This window comes from Protopterus annectens, chromosome 13.part0, assembly GCF_019279795.1.
Source record: "Protopterus annectens isolate FY-2018-M chromosome 13.part0, PAN1.0, whole genome shotgun sequence".
NCBI classification, from domain to species: domain Eukaryota; kingdom Metazoa; phylum Chordata; order Ceratodontiformes; family Protopteridae; genus Protopterus; species Protopterus annectens.
In genome coordinates this window covers 110,351,215-110,375,594 of record NC_056747.1, presented here as the reverse complement: position 1 = coordinate 110,375,594, position 24,380 = coordinate 110,351,215, and the positions used below count along the sequence as shown (strand labels likewise).

Sequence of the window (24,380 nt, the reverse complement as noted above, 5' to 3'; positions counted from 1 at the left end):
AGCCAGATTTAGGACACTGTATGTAGCAGATTTTTTTTTTTTTAGAGCTTCTTTAGCTGATGCGGGAAGGCTTGCTCCTTGCAGTTGCTTACTACCCAATGTTTCCCATTTGCTGCCATGATTCAGAGGTATGAACTTTCACTCACCTCACATTTGGAGACTGTTTCAATCAAGCTATTCACATCACAGAGGTGTCCACTCTAGTACAGGGCTTGTTTGTGTGTGGGTATACATATAACATGTCTATAGGTATACACTTACAGTGTGTGTGTGTGTGTGTGTGTGTGTGTGTGTGTGTGTGTGTGTGTGTGTGTGTGTGTGTGTGAGCAAGATGTCAGAACGTGTTCCAGTGATTAATCAGTGGTGACTGATGGCTGTGTGCAGAAACACCAGGATAATTCATCATTTTAATCAAACAGGCAACTAGCATTTTCTTCAGTCATCTCAAACACAATAACTAAGGGCTCTAAATGCAAAACATTAGCTGATGCAACAGTTAAAGTGGCAATGGCTATAGTATATATTCACAATATATATAAATTGTAGCAGTTTTGCTATACTTAACTTCACACAATAAGTGTGTCTGTATATACTCATTCCTTGCATGTATGCATGTGAAAATTAGACATACCATGTGTGGCTATGCAAGCAGTACCTGGTTTACATGAACAGATTATAGGCACAGTGCTAGAGTCCCACTAAACAATATATGTTTATAAGGTAGTTCAGAAGAAAAGGAAACAAGACTGCAACGAAGAAGGAAAGTGTCTGATCAGAAATAACCCAGGCATACATGCCACAGACTCTAGTCATTAGCCAGTTGAAGTATGGAAAGCTGATGAAGAGAAGAAAGGCAGAAAATATTACTGATGTGCACCGGAAGGATGGGATATGCTACATTTTAAGGAAAAATGTGGTTACATATGTTTAAGAGGAAACATCCCACCGATGAAGGAATATTCCACCTAATTTCAAGTCCAATAGCGAAAAGGAGCATTCTAGAAGAAATTAAATCAAGAAGAATGGCAGTAGACCCATGCATGATCAAAGATAGTGCCAACGGCAGTTGTTGAATGCAGAAGAGGCCAGGAATTATCAATACTAAGCTGAAGGTAGGTTAACTCATTATATCCGAGTGACGCCTCCACGTGCATCTGCACGTAACTCCCACAGACACCTCTAGGTGTCAAACACTGCTTGTCTATATTTGCATCTATAATTCCAAAACCATGCTATGTACAAGGTTTTTAAACATTTCATCTTAAAGCTTACACAATGGCAAATTCAACTGCATTAATATTTGACCCATATCTAGTGCAGGTACATAGATATTAACTGTTGTTTTTATGACATTAAATTTATATAGATATAATTTTGACATTTTTCTAAATTTCTCAACAACCAAGTAACTGAGAGAACTCCTTATCCTCATATGAAAGCCCTCAGCTAGATGAATAAAATGCTGCTGACAGTATGTGTGTAACTTGAGTGGTTGCTGAGATATTGCAAGTCATTTACAAAATATTACAAATGTAATTGTTACTGTGACTTACAAAAATAATTTTTATGACCTAGAATCTAAATAGTACTACCACTATAAAAATAGTTTGTGCTGAAGAGTTTGACATTTACACTTTTCATAATTCCTTTGGTTCCAGAGAAAGGAACATTTGTTTGAAATTAATTTGATTCTGTCAAAAGGCTTAGGCTCCAACCATTGGAAGCTACAGTGCAAACTTCCTGAGCTCCATTGGAGTGAATGAATTAAGAAAGGGACTCATTTATTGTAGAAAAATGCCTGCAAGATAAACACAGACATAACATTTGACAAAGCAAAGCAAATCAAAGGTGACTTATACCACTACAGCAGGCATATGAATCAAGAAAAGCTTTAAATTACCCTTCTGATGGCACACAGAATATGCTGTTTAGCTCATTGAATAGCAGCCCTACTAAAAAGTGGTGCTGACGGAATCCAGCAGATGCTCGGTATTCCTCACTGAAGACCTCCTGCATGCTAGCATCCTGAAAGACAAGAGTATGGTTATCATGAGCTAAACATCTTAGATGAGAATTGAACATAAAGTTAGTTCATTTATAATGATGATATGTCAAAATGCACAGCAAAAAAAAGTACTGCTGCATGAAAAAACACCAATAATCACTAGAAGAGCACCTGTCACTTGTTTCTGTTAGAAGCAGACAATGTGACGGACATCTCCTAAACCAGAAGCAGTGGACTTCAAGATGATGGGCAAGCTACAAAATTTTAGTAAATGAAAGGACATATTATGTTTTAAATATGGATTTGTGAATTAATACCTGATATGCTAAGAGTTTAAAACGGGAAACTACAAGGGAAAATTACGTATAAAAGAGGTGTTTGATATCAAGTTCATAGGTTCATAGATTAGTACTAGGCTAATTGCCCCGGTGGGCCATTTTAAGCCTAGCCAGTTACCCCATGTGAGAATCGAACCCTGCACTTTCTGTCTGCAAGGTTAACACCTTAACCATTATGCCAACCTCCCACCCCCTCCAAGTATCTCCATGAGTGATACAATGCAAAGGTGGTATACCTTAAGACAAACTGCTCACTACTAGATGAATGCATAACTCAAGATCTTCTCTGCATACCGTGCTTATATAACATGCCTACATTTTAGATTTGGTTACTAATTGTTCTATATGGACATGTGCTAGCATTTATCTTGGACATTCTGATGCCTGTGTATATGCACACCGTGCAAACACAAGGATAGATTCTGAGACATGATGCTTTCAACGACTTTATACATGATCTTATGTTCTGCCTTTCCAACATGAATTGTGAACTGTATACAGATGACCTGGTCAATAGGCACCTAGACAGTGATCTGATTAGGGCAGTGCTTACTGTAGATTCAGCCAAAAGCATCAAGAATAAGTTTAAAGAAACAGTCATAAAAGGTTAACATACAGACTTGGCTATATATCTCTCATTACAGGAAGCACCCAGACTCCCTCCTTTTTCTTCTTAATTTATACCCAGAAAACTGAAAACAATGTGCAAGAGCTACTACAGAACGTATAACCTACTAACAATGAAGGTCAGAAGTACGCTTCAGAAAGGTGTCTCAGTTCTAAATGTATGAAGAACATTCACTGTCTGATATCCCAAACAGCTTCAAGACTGGTACACCAAAACTCCACACTTCTTTATTGATTTATGTGCACTTCCAAAGTAGAGATTTAGTAGGTCACACTCCAAAACTTTGTCTTCTTCACTTTCACAGAGAAACATGTTCCTCACTTATACTTCAAATTCTTTCTCCAAGGAGACTCTGCTGTACCTTTTCAAAAATTATAAGCTAAATTCCTTGATGGGCTCAGGCGGTGTATGTATGTGGACTCAACATCCCACCTTGCATTCTTCAGTTCTGTGCAACTACTTTTTCCATCTAAGAGCCCAATCTCTGGAATTTGCTGCAAGCAGAATTTAGATTTGGTTGATAATTGTTCGAATTCTGTATAGAAATGTACTAGCATTTACCTTAGACATTCTGATACAGGTCTGACAAGATATTTGTGTCTGTGCACATCTTGCAAACATAGGAATAGATTTTGCGATATGACGTTTTCAATGACTTCATAGATGATCTTATATTCTGCCTTTCCTACACAAATTGTCGACCTTATACAAAAATGTACAGCTTTATTGAAACGCAGTCTTTGTAACGAGCTCACTGATCCTGCAGTGCTGACATCATGCAGCTTTATTGAAATGCAGTCTTTGTAACGAGCTCACTGATCCTGCAGTGCTGACATCATGCAGCTTTATTGAAACGCAATCTTTGTAACGAGCTCACTGATCCTGCAGTGCTGACATCATGCAGCTTTATTGAAATGCAGTCTTTGTAACGAGCTCACTGATCCTGCAGTGCTGACATCATGCAGCTTTATTGAAATGCAGTCTTTGTAATGAGCTCACTGATCCTGCAGTGCTGACATCATGCAGCTTTATTGAAATGCAATCTTTGTAATGAGCTCACAGATCCTGCAGTGCTGACATCATGCAGCTTTATTGAAATGCAGTCTTTGTAATGAGCTCACTGATCCTGCAGTGCTGACATCATGCAGCTTTATTGAAATGCAGTCTTTGTAACGAGCTCACTGATCCTGCAGTGCTGACATCATGCAGCTTTATTGAAACGCAATCTTTGTAATGAGCTCACTGATCCTGCAGTGCTGACATCATGCAGCTTTATTGAAACGCAATCTTTGTAATGAGCTCACAGATCCTGCAGTGCTGACATCATGCAGCTTTATTGAAATGCAGTCTTTGTAATGAGCTCACTGATCCTGCAGTGCTGACATCATGCAGCTTTATTGAAATGCAGTCTTTGTAACGAGCTCACTGATCCTGCAGTGCTGACATCATGCAGCTTTATTGAAACGCAATCTTTGTAATGAGCTCACTGATCCTGCAGTGCTGACATCATGCAGCTTTATTGAAATGCAGTCTTTGTAATGAGCTCACTGATCCTGCAGTGCTGACATCATGCAGCTTTATTGAAATGCAGTCTTTGTAACGAGCTCACTGATCCTGCAGTGCTGACATCATGCAGCTTTATTGAAACGCAATCTTTGTAATGAGCTCACTGATCCTGCAGTGCTGACATCATGCAGCTTTATTGAAATGCAGTCTTTGTAATGAGCTCACTGATCCTGCAGTGCTGACATCATGCAGCTTTATTGAAATGCAGTCTTTGTAACGAGCTCACTGATCCTCCAGTGCTAACATCATGCAGCTTTATTGAAACGCAGTCTTTGTAATGAGCTCACAGATCCTGCAGTGCTGACATCATGCAGCTTTATTGAAATGCAGTCTTTGTAACGAGCTCACTGATCCTGCAGTGCTGACATCATGCAGCCTGATGTCCTCATGACGCAAACCTACGCTACAACAATGAGATTATTAGCATTTTCCTTGAATGCAAATTCCAAAAAACAAAAGAAAGAAGCACGTTATGGGCTATGCTGGTGAAAAAGTACAAACCAAGTTCCATACATTTAGTACCGAACTGTGATATAATCTTCATATTGTATATAATATACATAATTGTATGCAATTGTTAAAGTTGTATACTTAACTGATGCATCATTCTGTTATAAATACCAAGTGACTAGTTACCAAGTTAGTTAATGAGTGGAGTTACTCACAAAAGGCAAGATTTAAATTTCACAAGGAGGGACCGGTGTCATTCATACCACTGGCTGGATTAAAAAAGGGTGCAGTTTACCACTTTAAATAAAGTCATTGCACTGCACAAGGTCCTGAAGAGTTTAATACAGTTGTTCTAATAAGATTCAGTGCAATGGGTTTGCTATGCCCTGCATATGTGCAATATAGCTGTCTGGCATATGGCACAGAGGGTGAAGGCTGTCAGTTGTACTTCCTTTGGTACAGGGTTTGATTCCCTGAGCTCCCATTTGCATAGTGTGTGACCTTCAGAAATTCACTTAACCAGACGTTCCTTGGTCGCCCCTCAAAAAGGGACTGTGTGCCTGGCGGGCTTACTTGGTTAACAAATGGGTATTATTGTTGTTGTTGTTGATATTATTATTATTATTATTATTCGTGTATGTGTGTTCTGCCTACCAAGCAACATAACTAACACCTCCTCTAAATTCTCACTACAACCTATCTCTACAACGTTCATTTATAGACTCCTTCTTAAACTAAAACCTTGCACCCCCTCTGCTGACAAGCTCCCTTCACTATTTCTACAAAAGGCTGCCAAAGTTATCGCATATCCTATATCTATTCTCATAAATAGGGCCATCAAAGAAGAAATCATCCCTGATATCTGGAAAGCATCTCATATCATCCCACTTCATAAAGGTGGAAATTCCAATGACTATTCAAATTATAGACCAATTGCTCTCCTCTCACCCTTGGCAAAATTCTAGAAAAATGTATTCATCATCAACTTGTACAATATATCTCTCCACAATATTATAGCAGACTGTCAACATGGTTTTAGGCCATATCACAGTACTACTACTGCCTTGCTCTCCTTTGTAGATACCATTAATCAGAACCGTAATAACAACTTACTCTCTTCTGCCCTCTTCATTGACCTCTCTAAAGCATTTGATATGGTGAACCACACTTTATTACTTAAGACTCTTGAATCACTCTCTTCGATTCCTCAGCCATTACATGGTTCAATTCCTATCTCACAAATAGAAAACAGGCAGTTCTATGGGATAACCATATTTCCTCTTACTTGCCTGTTTCCATTGGAGTTCCTCAAGGCTGTATCCTTGGCCCACTTCTTTTTTCCCTCTTCATTAATGATCTGCAAACAACAATCCCTCAAGCTACATGTATTCAATATGCTGATGATTCTACACTCATCTGCTCAGCATCTTCTACTTCAGAACTAATCTCACGTACCCAAAATGTCTTTAATACTGTAGAAACATGGTTCTCCAGTCGTCTCCTCTTACTAAATGCCAAAAAAACTAAACTTCTTCTCTTTACCCCCACTTCCAGGACCTCACCCTTAAACTTTAATATCTCCTCTAACAGTGCTACTGTCATCTCACCTGACACTACAACTAAACTGTTAGGTATTACCATTGATAATAATCTCTCTTTTGACCAACACATTAACAATTCCATAAAACTAGTCAACAGAAAAATAGGATCTTTGTATCGAATTAGACCATTTCTTACACCAGCTACTAGAACTAAGATTGCTCGTTCCCATCTTATTTCTACTCTTCTTTATGCCTCACCCATCTTTACAAACCTCAAGAAAAACAACCTTAACAAATTAGCTAGCTGCTACAATAGCATTGCTCGCTACTGGTAACCCCTATAGAACCCATCATTGTCTTAACTTGAAACAACTAGGCTGGTTTGAAATTCAAAACTATCTTACTATCCATCAACTCATTCTGGCCCATAAAATACTGTACCAACCAAATAACACTCCTGTACTCTCACAACTCTTAATCCCTTATAGCAATCTTAACTCTCTCCGCTCTTCAAGTAAACTATTGACTACTTCTATAAAATCTAATAATACTGCTGGTAACTCCTCTTCACCAATTCTGTTGGTACTAAATGGAATTTGTTACCTACTAGCATAACAATGATTTCTTCACTGCCTCTTTTCAAACAAAACATTAAACGACACCTCCAAAACCACTGGCTTTGTTCCTGTAGTAAACCTGATTAACCTTGTAGTAAACCTGATTACCCTTGCACTACTACTTCTTATCTCAAACCATCTCTCTTACTCTTCTATTACTCTTTTCTCCTCTTATCTTTTCTCTTCTCCTTTTCATCCCCACCCTGCTTCTTTCCCTGCTAACCTTCTTAACCTACTTTCTCCACCTCTTGCCCTTTTCTCCCTACCCCACTCCTATTGTTCCACTTTCTTTACTTATTATCTTTGCATCCTGATCTCTAAGTATGTTTAATTTCCTGTATGATGTTGTATGGAATTTCTCTGTGTGTGGTACTAAGTAATTAATTTTAGACTAACTTATTTGAAGATTTTTGGAATTTTTGCTGTTTTTACTAACCTTTTCCTAAATGGCTTATCATCTATGTTTGATTTTTATGTATGTATACATTTTTTACTTCTGTGGAGCTTTTCTCCTCGGGCCTCTACTGAAAATGGAAATATGTCCAGCTAGACTAGCCCGGTCAACAAATGTAAAATAAATGTAAAATAAATAAAATAAATAAATTTAGGTTCATAGGTAGGTATTAGGCTGTCTGCCCGAGGGCATTTATAAGCCTAGCCAGAGTGTGTCAGCTTTCGCCACCCCATTGATTAATTAACTGATCGTCTGTCAAGCAGAGCCAATGAAGTGATCCCAGGGGTATATTTTCTGTTAGCCATCCACTCGCCAAGGTTTCTCTTGAAGAGTGTTAGTGAGGGGCTCTGCCTGATGTAATTTGGAATTTTTTTCCAAAGCATGAGGAGTCTCTGTGACAGGAATCTATCCCTCCAGCATGTTCTGTTTATTGCTGTGGTGAGGTTTAGCTCACTAGAGCGCGTGGCTCGCAGTGACTTGGATTTCTTTAGGTGGAGCATGTCCATCAATTCTGAGTTGGACATGGCTTTGTAAGTCAGGCAGAGATCACCTCTGAGTAAGCGATATGCCATTGAGTACAGCCAGAGTTTTTCAGTTGGGCTGCATAGGACATATGTTTGAGATCAGTGATCCTCTTGGTGAGGTACTTTTGTGGTCTTTCCAGCTGTTGGAAGTGTCTTGTGAGGTACATCCCAAATAGGGCATTGTACTCTATGATGGGTCTAATGCCTGACGAGTAGAGGGGCACTATAACCTCTTTATTTCTAGATGAAAACCCTTTAGTAATTAGATGGGCCACATAGAAGGATTTCCTAACTACTTTGTCAATATGATTGTCAAAGGAGAGATTACTATCTACCTGGGTCCCCAGATCTCTTATTACCTCTTCTGTATTAAGGGAGCTGCCACCTATGTGGTAATTCATGGGTGCTTTGTTTTTCCCAAATGGGATGACTATACACTGTTTGGCATTTAACTTGAGGCCATGACTTTGACACCAGGTGTCCGTCTCAGTAAGGCCCTTTTGAAGGATGTCCATGTCAGCCGGAGAGTCAATTATGGCTCCCAGTTTGCAGTCATCAGCAAACTTGGTTAGCCATAGTCCTTCTGTGTTTGCCTTTACTTCTGAGAAGTATATGCCGAACAGTAGGGTTCCCAGGACTGAGCCTTGTGGGACATCACTTGTGACTGGTTTAGAGTCAGACCTGGAGCCCGCTATTCTTACCGTGTGAGTTCTGTCTGTAAGCCAGTTGGCAACCCATCAAGTGGGGTAGGGGTTTATGTTCAGGCTGGTGAGTTTTTCTGTAATACCCGAGTGGGGAATGGTATCAAAAGCCTTGGCAAGGTCAAGGTAGGCTGTGTGAACCACCGTTCCCTCGTCTATGGTCTTGGTGACTGTCTCGAAGAAGTCCACCAGGTTTAGCAGACATGATCTGCCCTTAACAAAGCCGAACTGGGTCGGGTCAAGTGTTTGGAGGTTCCCAATGTCTTTGTTAATGAGTTCCATGATGATGCGCTCCATAGCCTTGCGGACCAGGCTAGTCAGGCTTATAGTTACCGGGGTCAGTTGTGGCCCATCCTTTGTGGAGAGGAATAACCATTGCTGTGCGCCATTCTATGGGCACTTAGCCTGTGGAGAGGCTGAGGTTGAACAGCGTGTTTAGGTGGGGGGTTAGTTTGTTCTGTAGTTCGTGCAAGACACAGCCTGGGACACCATCTGGTCCCATTGATGCTGTGTTTTTGGCTTTTGAAAGGGCTGTTTTCACCAGTGCGTCTGTGATTTTTGGGACACTACACTTTTCTGGTATTGTTGTGGGCCCTTTTGGAGGTGAGAGGGGGGTGAAGTTTGCACTGAATATCTGCCAGGATGCTGGCAATATCAGTAAGTTCAGTATATTTTGTGCTATTTTGCACTAATTCAGTGCATATCTGTGAGTTGCCACTTAGATTCTTAACATAGCTAAAGAAGGCTTTGTGGTTATCTTTTGAATCCTTGGCTATTTTTCTTTCGAAGTTAGCCTTGGATGATTTCATGAAGGACCTCAGTTTCTTACTGATACTGATCAGGGATGTCTTTCCTTCTTGGGATTTGCTTTCTTTCTGAACTAGTTTCCTCCTCCTAATGTATAGTCTGTTTATTGCAGGGATACACCAAACTGGTTTCCTTCTCTTAGAGGAGTGAGTCTTGGTTTTGCTAGGGATGGCACAATCCATGCATCCTTGTAGGTGCTCATAGAGTACATTTATAAAAGGTTTCTGCATCTTTGGCAGCATTATCCTTTAGCGTGGGGGCTGTGAAACTTACCACCTCTGTCTTAAGTAAGGTGAAGTTTGCTTTGGAAAAGTTTTTTACTGTGATTACCTTAGCTGGGGATGGTGGTGGAGTGTGGACATCCAGCGTGATTAGTTTATGGTCTGATCTAACCAGTGATGGGTTGACCTCCGATGTGGAACACCTGTCGCCCATGTTGGTGATGACCAGGTCCAGTATGTTTTCAGCTCTGGTAGGGGGAATTTACCAGCTGATCCAGGGCATTTGAGTTGATGAATTCCAGGAAGCGCTGGGCCGTTTGCAGGATTTGCAGTATTTTTGGATGAATTTACTTTCTGCCAACAATGTTGTAGCATTTTATTAATTAGTTATGCTTAAAAGTGTTGTGCATTTGGAAAAATGTCAACTTTGTGAAAGCCTTACAAAAGGAAAGAGACACAGATGGCGTAATGATTAAGGTCTTTGCTTCTAATGCACAAGGTATAAGGTTATGTCCTGACCTTCACCAATGCCTGTGTGGAGTTTGCATGCTCTCAATGTGTCTCTCTGTGGTTCCTCCCACCTCCCAAAAACATGCTGTATGTCCCAGCTCAAATCTCACTCCCAATAATGGAGCTGTGGGCAGCAGCTCTGACTCTAAATGGTGTCTTTTGTCGGAAGAGTTGTCTAGACAAACTGCACAGGGCATAACTGTGGTACACAATATCCTCTAGATAAGAGAACACAGATCACAGACTGCGATCCGTGGCAGGGCTATCCATGCAATGCTGAAAAACTGGCTCCAGGTGATTTGGTTACATTGACTAATATATCCAAAAATAGGCATGGGTATTTCCTGGTGATAAATGGGCTGACGACCTGACCTACACCAGGGACCCATGCTACTGGGAGGGGCTGTGTGCTCCTATTGGCCAGTGTGTGCCCAAAAGAAAGCCCAATAGCTTTTTGTCAATAACCTATTGACTGGCTTGTGAACAGTTACTCAGCTTGGCTTACCTGGGATAGCTTTGGTGAACAAAACCTGGATGCAAAACCAATCAATCTGCCAAACATTAAGTAAGGATTGCAACACTCAATATAGGTTCACTGAGAGGAGGCACCTTAGACGTTGATGACATGATGGTAAGGAGAAGGCTGGACATCCTATGTGTTCAAGAGACAAGATGGAAGGGCAGTGCAGCAAAGCCACTTTGCTTGGGATCCAGAGTTTACAACTCAAGATGAGGCGAAACTAGAAATGGTGTGGGAATTGTGGTGAGGGAGAGTCCTCAGAAGACAGTGAAGGATGTTATCAGAATTAGTGACAGACTCAGGACAGACTCCACTGTAATGATAGGACACTTCATAATTGCAACCTATGCACCACAGCAGAGTTGCGACAGTGAGGAACAGACTGCATTCAGGCTGCAGTTACAGAAACTACTAGATAAAGTAGGACATGAACTGGTATGGATAACTGGGAATGTGAAAGTACATATCAGGACAGACATGATTCAGCAAGAGAGATGGTCACAAGATCATATACAAGAGTGGCCAACATGCAACTCAGGTAGACTTCTTCCTAATAAGAAAATGGCACTGGGGTAGAATCAGTGACTGCAAAGTCATCCACAGTGAAACAGTTAGTCTACAGCATAAACCACTAGTTACCACAATCAGCAGCAAGCAGTGGTCAGAGAAGACTCTAAGATCAAAAAAAGACTGGGCTGAAGACCTGGAAGTTGACTAGAGAGAAAAAGCACAAGAGTTCAAGAAGACTCAAAGGTCTCTAGCACCTCAGAAAGAAGAGCAAATAGGTGGAGTTGAGAAAAAATGACATCACCTCTAAACAGCATGTATAAGTTCTACAGAACAAATACGCTACCATGTCAGGTATGGAAATAAGGTACACAAGCTGGTAGTGGAATAAAGAAGTCTATGAAGTCATCTAAGAAAGGAGTGCAGGGAAAAAGCAGGAGACAGAAAAGCTCGGCCATGCCAAGAAGGAATACTTGTTGGCAATTATAGAAGCTAACAGAGGAGTTGCCATAGCGAAGAACAAAGGAGACACACACTACTAGCTTCTGGAAAGAGACTCAGGATGGCACAAAGACATTGTATCAGGTTAGTAAGGCAAGGACAGAAAGAAAAAAAGATGATAGTCATCAGACACCCTTCATAAGGAATGCCAGCAACAACCTGCTCACCAGCCCACAGGACATCAACAGCTTTTTGAATAAAAAAAAACAAACAAAAAAAAAAACAGAAAGCTGTACTGGCCCAGACACAGCCTACAATGATAGAAGAGGAGCAGCCCATCACAGAATAAGTAAGAACACACTAATACACTATCTAGCCTAAACATCAGCACCTCCTCTATCTCATGGTTTAAAAGCTACCTGTCAGGGCACCAGCAAGCAGTAAAATGGCAGAACCAACTATCCTCTCTATTGCCAGTATCCTTAGGAATCTCTCCGGGCTCATCCTAGGCCCATACTCTTCTCTCTATTTACCAACCAACGTTCATCCTCCACACCCAAGGCCTCGGTAGTTCAGTAGGCAGATGACACCACCTTCATTTGTGCAGTCCCCACACTAGAAGACCTTCACTCCCAAACCCAACATTACTTTTCTTTAGTTGAGACCTGGTTCACTAACTCCCAGCTTATGCTCAACCCACACAAAACAAAACTACTACTTTTCAGCCCATGCAGATCCCCCCCAACTAATAACTTTATTATCATCTCCAACAACAACAAAACTGTGATCACCCCAACCACCCACAGCAAACTGTTAGGTGTTGAAATAGACAACAACCTAAGATTTGACATTCACATTGCTCAAACTATCAAGAAAGTTCACAAAACATTACGACTGGTCTACCGGAACAAGCAATTTCACTCTAAAGACACTAAAGCCACAATACTATGACACATTTGTTATCTACCCTTCTGTACGCATCCCCCTGTTTTAACTAATCTTCATAAAACTGACCTAAACAAACTTGAATCTTGTTATAACAAGATCACTAGGTTTGCTAGACAGTCATCATATATAGAACACATCACTGTGATTCTCTCAAACAGCTAAACGGGCTGGAGCTGCCTCAGCAACTGCAACTCAACCAAATGTCACTAGCACTCAAGTTATACTACTACCCTGACAAAATGCCAGCATTCCAAAATCTAATACTGCCTTACACCACAACAAGAACCTTGAGATCTAGTACCCAAGACCTCCTAGATGTCACCAAACATAATAATGAGGCTGGGAAATCTCTCTTCCACTACTCTACTTGTAAAGCTTGGAATACCCTACCTAGCCACCTAACATCTAATAACTCCACTACACAATTTAAAGAACTCCTCAAATCCCACTTTAGGAACAGCTGGTTATGCTCCTGTGCTTCCCCGGGGTAAACACTGGCAAACACTCTATAATACATAATACAACCATTACAGACGTCTACTACCATTTGCATTTAAAGTATAGAAATGGATTACTCCTCTTCTGTCTGTCATTTCTATCATACTGACATGCTTTACCCCTCTTTAACTGTGACTCCTATCTTAATCCCAATAATTTTACATTAGTAAATGAATATGTTTGTAAAAAGTACTGCATGTATTATAAAGATATGAGACTCCCTTGAACTGTTATTTTGTCATCCAGAGCTGGTAACTATGTACTGCCGGTTATTCACTGGTCATGTTTATGCATGTTTGCTACTGTTTGATGTAATTATGTATTTTTTTTTCTTCTTGATTGATTATGATTGTAATCTGGAGCTTTTCTTTTCGCCTCTGCTAAAAAATGGACCTTTGTCCAGTTGGGCTTTTCCAGTAAACAAATGTAAAATAAAAATAAAATAAATAAGGAACAGCACTTATGAAACAGAAGTCAGAGAGCATCAGACTTAGTTGAGGTCATAAGCAGATATGACAAAGATGTTGGGTGAAATAGGGGAGAAACAGAGAGAAAGGAGTATCCCAGATTAGGTTCATAGGTTCACAGGTAGGTACTAGGCTATCTGCCCAAAGGCATTTATAAGCCTAGCCGGAATGTGTTGGCTTTCGCCGTCCCCTTAGATTAGTTCCCTGTGCCTCTGTCCAGCAGAGCCATTGAAGTGATCCCTGGGGTAAACTTTCTGTTTCCCATCCACTCGTCAAGGTTCCTCTTGAAGAGGGTTAGTGAGGAGCTCTGCCTAATGTAGATTGGAATCTTGTTCCAGAGCATGGGAAGTCTCTGGGACAGAAATCTATCCCTCCAGCATGTCCTATTTATTGCTATGATGAGGTTTAGATCCTTGGAGCATGTGGCTTGAGGGGATATGGTTTTCTTTAGGTGGAGCATGTCAATTCTGGGTTGGACATGGCCTTGTATGTCAGGCAGAGATCACCTCTGAGTAGGCAGCATGCAACCGAGTACAGCTGGAGTTTCTTCAGTCGAGCTGCACAGGGCATCTGCTTGAGGCCAGTGATCCTCTTGGTGAGGTACTTCTGTGGTCTTTCCAGTTGTTGCAGGTGTCTTGTAAGGTACATCCCTAATGGGGCATTGTACTCTATGATGGGTCTGATGAGTGATGCACAGAGGGGCACAATGACCTCCTTCGATCTGGATGCGAACCCTTTTGTGATTAGGTGGGCTACATAGAAGGATTTTCTAACCACTTTGGCAATGTGATTATCAAAGGAGAGGTTACTCTCTACTTGGGTCACCAGATCCCTTATTACGGCTTCCGTATTTAGGGGGCTACCACCTATGTGGTAGTTTGTGGGTACTTTGTTTTTTCCAAAGGGGATGACTATGCACTTTATGGCATTTAGCTTGAGGCCATGGTTTTAACACCAGGTATCTGTCTCAGTGAGACCCTTTTGGAGGATGTCTGTGTCAGCCGGAGAGTCAATTATAGCCCCTAGTTTGCAGTCATTTGCAAACTTGGTCAGCCATAGTCCTCCTGTGCTTGCCTATACCTCTGAGAAGTATATGCCGAACAGGAGGGGTCCTAGGACTGAGCCCTGGGGAACGCCACTTGTAACCAGTTTAGAGTCAGACCTAGCTCCCGCAACTCTTTCCATGTGGGTTCTGTCCGTGAGCCAGTTAGCAACCCATCTCGTGACATAGGGGTTTATGTTCTGGCTGGTGAGCTTGTCTATAATACCTGAGTGGGGAATAGTGTTGAAGGCCTTTGTGTGGTCTAGGTAGGCTGTGTGGACCACCTTTCCCTCGTCTATAGCCTTGGTAACTGTCTCAAAGAAGTCCACTAGGTTTAGGAAGTATGATCTGCCCTTAACAAAGCTGAACTGGGTAGGGTCCAGTATTTGGAGGTTCCCAATGTCTCTGTTAATGAGGTCCATGATAATGTGCTCCATAGCTTTGCAGACCAAGCTAGTCAGGTTTATAGGGCGATAGTTCCCGGGGTCCGTTGTGGCTCCACCTTTGTGGAGTGGAATAATTGTTGCTGTGCGCCACTCTGTGGGCACGTAGCCTGTGGAGAGACTGAGTTTAAACAGTGTGTTTAGGTGAGGGGTTAGTTCATCTTTGAGCTCATGTACAGCGCAGCCTGGGACACCGTCTGGTCCCAATGATGCTGTGTTTTTGGCTTTGGAAAGGGCTGTTTTAACCTGAGTGTCTGTGATTTCAGGGGCACGACATTCTGCTGATATAGTTATGGGCCCTTTTGGGGGTGAGAGGGGGGTGAAGTTTGCACTGAACCTGTCTGCCAGGATGTTGGCTATATCAGCTGGTTCAGTGTATTTTGTGCCATTCTGCACTAACTCCGAGCAGATCTGAGAATTGCCACTTAGATTCTTGACATAGCTAAAGAATGCCTTGTGGTTATCTTTGGAGTCCATCGCAATTTTTTTTTCGAAGCTAGCCTTGGATGATTTTATGAGGGAACGTAGTTTCTTGCTGATACTGATCAGGGATGTCTACCCTTCTTGGGATTTTACTCTTTTCTGTACTAGTTTCCTCCTTCTATTGTATAGCTTGTTTATGGCAGGGGTCCACCAGACTGGTTTCCTTTTCTTGGAGGAGTGAGTCTTGGTTTTGTTTGGGATAGCATGATCCATGCATTCTTGCAGGTGCCTGTAGACTGCATTAGTAAAGGATTCTGCAGCTTGGACAACATTATCCTTTAGCATGGAGGCTTTGAAACTTCCCACCTCGGTCTTAAGTAACGCGAAGTTTGCTTTTGAAAAGTTTTTCACGGTGGTTTCTTGACCGGGGGTGGTGGCAGAATGTTGATATCCAGAATGATTAGTTTATTGTCAGATCTAACTAGCAAGGAGTTGACCTCTAGTGTGGAGCACTGGTCGCTCATGTTGGTGATGACCAGGTCCAATATGTTGTCACCTCTGGTGGGGGTGTTGACCAGTTGTTCCAGGGCGTTTGAGTTTATAAATTCTAGGAAATGTTGGGCAAGGGAGTTTGTACTTGAGTAGTTCTCCCAGTTAATGTTTGGGTAATTGAAATCATCCAATATCAGGGTGTTTGGTAGGACCTTTATGTTTCCCAGTGTTTCCAGGAATGCGGAGTGGGGGTCCTGGAACATGGCGGATGATCTGTAGCAAGCTATAATTTGAATAGCAGTTTTTCCTGTTGTTAGTTGCACGTGGATGATCTCTGAAGCATCATGCTGTGCCACTAACCTGGAGGTGTGGGTATCCTGGATGAATATGGATACTACCCCACCTTTTGTATTTCGGTCCGGGGTTTGTGGCCGAAATGTGTGGTATGAGTTGTAGTCCGGTAGTGATGGAGTGCTCTCTGGAGCCTTAAACCAGGTTTCTGTTACTGCACATATATCGATTTTCTCCATACTAAGGAGTGCCTCAAGTGCGTGCATTTTGAGGTTTAGACTTCTGGCATTGAGTAGCATTACCCTCAGTTTTTTGTTACTTGTGCTATTTACGGCCGTGGGTTTGTCTTTTGATCCTTGCCTAAAAAAGGCACTATGGGGGTAGCAAGAGCCTTGGCCAGTATTCGAAAGCCTAAGGGTGACAGATGCAAGCCATCTCTAGCAAAGCAGCGTGGCTTGTCGAGCATGTCATCCCAGGCTGACAGACACTGGATCCCCTTTGAATGACATCAGAAGCTTAGTCAATTGTTGAAATTGATAATTTTTTCTCTATACTGTAGTATCATTCTTGGTGAGGGCAGGATGCTACTCAGGGTCATACTGGCCTGGGCTACGTGATCAGAGAGCTCCTCCATTTCTCTTTTCATGTAGTCCAGGGAGGTACGGCTCAGGTCATTCACACCAACATGGACAATGACAGAGTCATATTTGCACTTGTTCTGGAGTGACCTGAGTGCTTGTGTTATGTGACGGATCCTGGCACCCGACAGACAGCTAACAGTAACCTTCTCCTTGTTCAGCCTAGTGAGTGGGATGTCAGTGTGCCTGATTATAGAGTCATCTATTACTAGAGTGTTGTTTATGTTATTTTGCCTTAAGGGCTGTGATTGCGTGGCACACTGGTTTTGTGAAGTATGTGTTTCATGGTTTGTGTTGGGGGGGTGGAGGTTGCTTGGATGTTTGCTTTGGAGGTCTCTGTTGCTTTTGCAGATTTTTATTTAGAGCCTCCGAGTATGTTTTTGTGTATTTATGTGTGTTTTTTGCCGGTGCTGGTTTCAAAGGTCTATGTGAGACTGGTGGTGTGATGCAAGTAATTCCCTTCTCCTCTTGACTGCCTGCTCCAGTCTTGGGTTGAGAGAGCTTAGCCTCCAGTTTGACTGTATAATTGCATCTCTCGCATGTATTAGTGTTTGGTGGAAGGAGGAGAGGATTGTCTGTGTACATGAAGCAACTGTAACATTGCCTCAAAATGCCCAGATTCACCAGCTGGACTGGAGAGTACACCTGAAACTGCCCTTTGGACATGCCTGGATAGGTACAGTGAGCTGTTTTACTGATTGGCTGGTAAGGTCGAATAGAGAGCCTTGTCCTTCTCTACAGTATAGGGGCGTCTAGTGCTAAGGTTTATTAGTGCTTGCTATGAGTTTTGAGCAAGTGCCGGGATGAGAACTGAATGGTTTGAGTGCTTAAGTTGAAAGTTTGTCTACTACCCGGTACACAAAACCTCGCAAATGCAGGTTTTATTGCAGGGAAATGAAAAAGATAGAAATTAGCCCAAAATGGCTAATAAACTACTAATTTCTGGGCTGAAACCACACCTCTAAGGACAGATAGGCTGCTCAAAGCTCCATATCTCACAGTGAACAGAGAAACTTCCTTCTATCCAAGTAAGGTATGGGCAAACACAAAAACTTGTAACACAGCCCAGAATTCAGCACTATCCTGAAAACTGGACTATACTAGCTTAGAAAGGTGGGAAAGCAAGTATATATTTTTTGTTTTTTTTTTGTTTTTTTTTTCAGAAAATAAAGCAGATACACTCAAAAAAAAACACTTTAAATGCACAGAAATGGCTATCAAACCTGAGTGTGTGGCCTACAACAGTTAAACAGGTAATTTAAACACAAAAATGACTTTGTTAAAGTGCAGGCAGTAAAATACGTACAATATGTAGCTGAAACAAGCTTTTTAAATCACAGAAACTCTAGAAAATCGGTGTTTTAGGCGGAATTAGGTAAAGGCAGCAAGAAAATGCAGAAAAATGATACTTAATCACTCCAAAGTCTCTTTTTTGTCTCTCTGCTGCTGTAGGACTCTGCAGGGCACCAGGCAGGAGCTTGCTGAGCTGTATACTACTGCAAAAAGATGACTGGAGAATAAGCATACTAGTGCCACTGTACAAGAAAGAAGGAGACATTCATAAAGGTGGGCAGTATAGAGGTATTAAGCTCCTGTCACTCTGCATAAAAGTTCTGAAGAGGGTGACTGATCAATGAAATTGCAGAGTAGTAGAAAGTAAGACAGGCGATGAGCAATTCTGACTCAGATCAGGATGCAGCACAAAGTACAGTTGTGTACACTTACCATAAATGTAGATGTTTGAGATATTCACTGTTGCAGTCATTACATTTGGGTAATCTGCTGGCAGGTTGCCCTCAGTCGGCTTGAATTGCAAAGTCTTGGGTCCTGCGTCAGTTGCTGTCTCCTCTTCCATGACGTCAGGTCATCAGGGGTATAAAACATGCAGCTGACGCCATTTTCTTTAGTTTTTGTTACCCCAGATGTCAGGTGCCCCCAAAAAGTTAGCAAATATATGTATATGTATATGTATATGTATGTATATATATATATATATATATATATATATATATATATATATATATATATATATATACACATGCATATCAATATAAACTTTACCTTAATCTACAAGCAAATACACTACATAGGTTGTAAAAGATAGAGAAGGAAAGATAAACTCCAGAATGACAGGGGGATGGCGGGAGGGTAACATGGACTGCAACAGTGAATACACTCGAACATCTACATTTATGGTAAGTGAACACAACTGTACTATGTTCTTCGTGTTTCACTGTTGCAGTCATTACATTTGGGTAGAATCCCAAAGCTATGGTTGGGAGGCTGGAGCTAAACAGCATTAGGTGCGACTATAAGGCCCTGCAGAACTGCAGTGGCAAAGCCTGCCCTGGACTTAGAGTAGAGAGGCAAACGATAATGCTTTGTAAAGGTGTGAACAGAACTCCAAGTAGCAGCCTCTAGAATGTCTTTGGTTGGTACTCCTCTGAGAAAGGCTGCTGAAGTAGCTGCAGCTCTGGTGGAATGAGACCTAATGCCCTTGGGCACAGGTTTACCACGGTGTAAGTAGCAGAAACAGATGCAGTGGCTTATCTACTTTGAAATTGTCTGCTTTGAAATAGCCTTTCCTTCTGATCCTGCAGCATATGTCACTAGTAATTGCTCAGTTTTTCTTAGAGCTTTAGTCCTGCTCAAGTAGAATCTTAACTGTCTGTGTACGTCCAAGGAATGTAGAATTCTCTCCCCCTTGTTCTGCGGATTTGGATAAAAGGTTGGCAGATGAATTGTTTGGTTAAGAGCCACACTGGAAACCACCTTAGGCATAAAAGTAGGATTTGTCCTCAGAGACACCCTGTCTGGGTAAAATATGATAAAAGATAGGCCTTTGTCAAGCATCTCAGTTAAGTATTGTAATATCTGAGGAATATTTGGTTCTGCTCTATCAGTTCCTTGTGCTTGATTCCAAGCACAGAATCTCTTCCATTTATCAGCATAAGATTTTCTAGTACTAGGCCTTCTGGCTTCCAAAATGACATCACAGCTTTACTATGAGGTGTTGTTTGCATAACTATATGATCAGCCATGCTGCCAGGTTCAGTGTCTGCAGTTGATTGTGCAGGATTTGATTGTTTTGCTGGGACAGTAGTTGAGGTCTTTGAGGTAAGGTCCAAGTTGGGTATTGAGACAAGTTCCTTAGGATTGGGTACCAGTATTGGCGGGGCCAGTCTGGGGCAATTAGTATCATCTTTGGTTTCTCTTGTCTGATGTTTAGGAGGACCTTGGGAAGAAGAGGCAGAGGAGGAAAGGCGTAAACTGATTGTTTTTTCCAACTGAAGGACAGGGCGTCCACTTTCCATGCTTGTCTGTGATAAGTCCTTGTGCAGAATCTTTTCAATTGATAATTTTGAGGAGAGGCAAATAGAGCTATGTCTGGGCTTCCCCATTTCTCTGTTATCATGCTGAAGACTTGTGGATTTAGTTTCCACTTGTGAGGATCCATAAGGTTTCTGCTTAAATCGTCTGCCAGAGTATTTTGCTTTCCTACCAGGAATTGAGCTTGAAGATGTATTTGGTAGGTCAAAGCTGTGTCCCACAGTGCCATGGCTAATCTGCAAAGGGGTATGAGTGTGTGCCCCCTTGCTTGTTTATATACCACATGACTGTGGTGTTGTCCATCTTTATCAGTAGTTGTCCTGGATTAAGTAAGTCCTTGAAGGCTGTTAGGGCATTTTGAACAGCTAGCATCTCTTTCTGGTTGATATGTAGATGCATTTGTTTTGGGGTCCATATGCCCTGAATGCATCTTCCTGCCATGTGGGCCCCCCCAGGCATAATGTGATGCGTCTGTTGTTAAGGTTTGGCTGGCAGGGGGTAGAGTGAAGGCCCGTCCCATGTTTTGGTGACATGCCTTTGCCCACCATAGAAACTCCTGTTGCAGGCAGGGAATGCGAGGAATCATTGTTTCCAGACCGTGAGAATGTTGACTCCATAAACTTTTTAGGTACCATTGAAGTTTCCTCATATGCAGTCTTGCATATGGAATCAGTAGGATGCAGGATGCCATGAAGCCCAAAGCCTGCAGAATATTTATTGCAGATAACTGGGTTTTTGTTGCCATCAGTTTGAAGTAAGTAGTCAGTTGCCTTTGCTTGTCTGGCGTGAGGTAATCCATCTGGGCAGTTGTATTCAAGCTTGCAGCCAGGAATGTTATCTTTTGAGAGGGTACTAGTTCTGATTTCTTTTCGTTTATTGTGTACCCTAGGTTAGAAGCCTTTTCACAAATACCAGGTGTTGAAGAAGAATGTCCTTGTTCTCTGCTTGAATGAGACAGTCGTCCAAGTAGGGATATATTTGTATACTTCTTTGTCTGCAAAATGCAATTACTGGTGCCAGGCACTTTGTAAAGACCCTGGGCGCAGTAGATAAGCCAAAGGGCAGTGCAGAGAACTGGTAATGCATTAAGCCAACCTTGAATCTGAGGTATCTTCTGCACGATTGTCTTATTGGGACATGCAGGTATGCCTCTTTTAGGTCTAATGTCACCAGCCAAGAATTCTTGCCCAGCATGGGCAGAAGCTGCTGCAAAGTCAACATTTTGAATTTTGGAATGTCCAGGTATGTGTTCAAAATTGAAAAGTCCAGTATTGGCCGCCAGGCCTTGTCCTTTCTGGGTACTAAAAACAGTCGAGTAAAAACCTTGTCCTTTTTCCTGTTCTGGTACTGGTTGAATGGCCCCCATATCCATGAGGGACGTAACCTGTTTCTGTGCCTCTGCCCATTGATTTTTTGACAGATCTGATCAACCATTTGCCATTGGCAGAGTGTGGAAATGGAATCTGTATCCCTGTGATACTATGTTTAGTACCCACTTGTCCTAGGTTATTAACTGCCAATTTTGAGCAAAAAGTGCTAATTTTCCCCTAAGGCTGCTGCCAAAGGATAAGTGCTTGGTGTAGGCAGAGGGAAGTCATTGTGACTGTTTTCTGTAGGTTTGTGCTTCATCTCCTCCAGATTTGGAGGTAGAAGTGCCCCATTGCTTTGACCTGTATGAATCTTGCGCCTGGTATCTGGAAGCCTTACGGCATCTGGATTTGCCCCTTTGAGCTCTGTCTGACACAGGAAAGGACCAATTTTTTGTAGGCTAGTGTGTACTGAATCTTGGTGGCTGCACTTGTAAGAAGTCTTTAACAGTTTGCATAAGCTTAGCTTTGTCTTCCATTTTCTTTAAAACCTCTTCTGCCTTAATACCAAACAGAGTATCATGCTGTAAAGGTGCATCTAGCAATTTAGCTTTAACATGATCAGGCAAATTTTGTTCCTTTAGCCAGGCATGCCTCCTAATCACAGATCCAGTTACTGTGGCCCTGCAGGAGGCCTCTAAGGAGTCAAAACCACATTGCAAAGTATGCTTTCCAACCTGCTCAGCTGCATGCAATAATTCCTGCAATTCTTGATTTTCTGCACATTCAGAAATCAACATCATTTTCCTTATCAGCAATCCCATAACATGTTGTTGATACTTAAGCATATGAAATTGACAGTTTAAGGCCCTGATTGCCAAGGTTGCTGATGTATAATAAACCGTTTTTCCCCATCTGTCCAGTGTCCTTGAATCTCTGTCAGAGGGGGTAGGATTTTTTGCTGTTGAGGCCTTAACTCCCTTTGGACCCTGTGAAATAGTTTCAGGATAAGCTGCAGGGTTTCTAAATAAAAATTTATGAGAGTCAGGGACCCTGTAATATCTGTCAGGCTTACTGGGTGCTGGAGGTAAGGAGTCAGGGGTCAAGCTTGGATGGCGCAGTGGTGCAGCGGTAGCATTGTCACCTCACAGCAAGAAGTTCTCCGGTTCGATTCTCGGCTGGGGTGCCTTCTGTGTGGAGTCTGCATGTCCTACCTGCATTTGTGTGGGTTTCCTCCCACGTTACAAAGACATGCATCTAGAGCATTTCTCCCCGGGCCTCCGCTGAAAATTGGCTTTGTTCCAAGTCGGACTTTCCCGGTTAACAAATGTTAAATAAATAAATAAAATAAATAAAAAGCTTGACTCTGAAAACACATCATCCACAATGTCTAAAACAGGGGGAATGGCTAAAGGCCTGTGCTGAGGGAGAAGCAGGAAATCCCTGAGCCTTTTTTTTGATTCTGAGAAATCTTGACTCTCCCAGTGAAAATGCTCCCTCAAAGTATGCAAGGTTTCTCCAAATGAATAATCCTCAGGAGGAGATGCAGATGGTATAGATTCCTCTGCATCAGAATCCTCATAGGGAGGTATAGATAATTCCTGATCAGAAGAGGAATCAGAAGAAATAGAAACCTGATCTGAAGATTCAAAATCAGTGTCTTGCCTAGGCCTCTTATCTGGAGGGGGATGGGTACCCCTGATCAAGGTAATAAGGTCTTCAGCCATTTTGATCATCTGTTTTTTAGGCATAGAGGCCTGTGCACATGGCTCATGCATCGTTTTTTTTAGTTTTAGAAGTTGCTTTTGTCTTTGGTTTTGCAGCTGTCATCGGTTTGATGTACAAATGTTGAGGTCTGAATACACCCTCAGAAGCCGGTGCCTGCTCAGCAGCTCTGGACCCATCCGAGGGCGATACATCCGTCGGTCCAATACCTTTAGTATCTTGCAGCATGCCGAACTCCATATGGGTGTCGGTAGAGGCCTGTGACTCGAAAGTAGTGGGTATCAGGGGCTGCGAAAGCGCCTCACTGAGTACCAGCGAACCAGTGACTGGCTTAGGAGAAGCTTCGTCGTCGGTTTTGGATCTCGCCTGCCTTTCTCTGTCCTTTTTTTTTTGCGTTTTTTTATGTACTCCGGTAGTCGGATTGTTATCCGACGACATTTCTGGGTAGTTAAATCTGTTTCCAAAATACTTTGAGGCAAAAATATGCCGACGCTCAATAGTGCGTTGGTTAAATCTAGCACAAAACCAACAGCCAGGCACGTTGTGATCAGGGCCTAGGCAAGGAATACAGTATAAATGGAAATCCTTATGAGGTATTTGCTTCCCACAAGTAATACAATTATTAACTTTTTCTGACATCGGTATGGAGCAACAAAAAAGTTTCCCCAGCAGGGTGCTTAGCTTTAGTGAAGACTTCGGTTCTGAAACTCAAACTCGAATATTTCAGTAGTCGGCCCACCAGCACTTGCGAAATGCTTCTGCTTCGGGCTAAAGAAAATGGTGTCGGCTGCATGTTTTATACCCTAGACGACCTGACGTCATGGAAGGGGAGACAGCAACCGATGCAGGACCCAAGACTTTGGAATTCGACTGAGGGTAACCTGCCAGCAGATTACCCAAATGTAATGACTGCAACAGTGAAACACGAAGAACATCTGACCCAGTG

General features: G+C 42.1%; 1 protein-coding gene across 1 annotated transcript in view; it reads right to left on the bottom strand.

The window, feature by feature from the left end:
• Positions 1-24,380, bottom strand: part of LOC122787839 (dedicator of cytokinesis protein 7-like) — a 4,057,077-nt gene that overhangs the window by 940,103 nt on the left and 3,092,594 nt on the right. Inside the window, exon 28 of the mRNA XM_044054755.1 lies at positions 1,901-2,025. Coding sequence (XP_043910690.1) covers positions 1,901-2,025 — 125 coding nt within the window. The remainder of the gene's footprint in view (positions 1-1,900; positions 2,026-24,380) is intronic.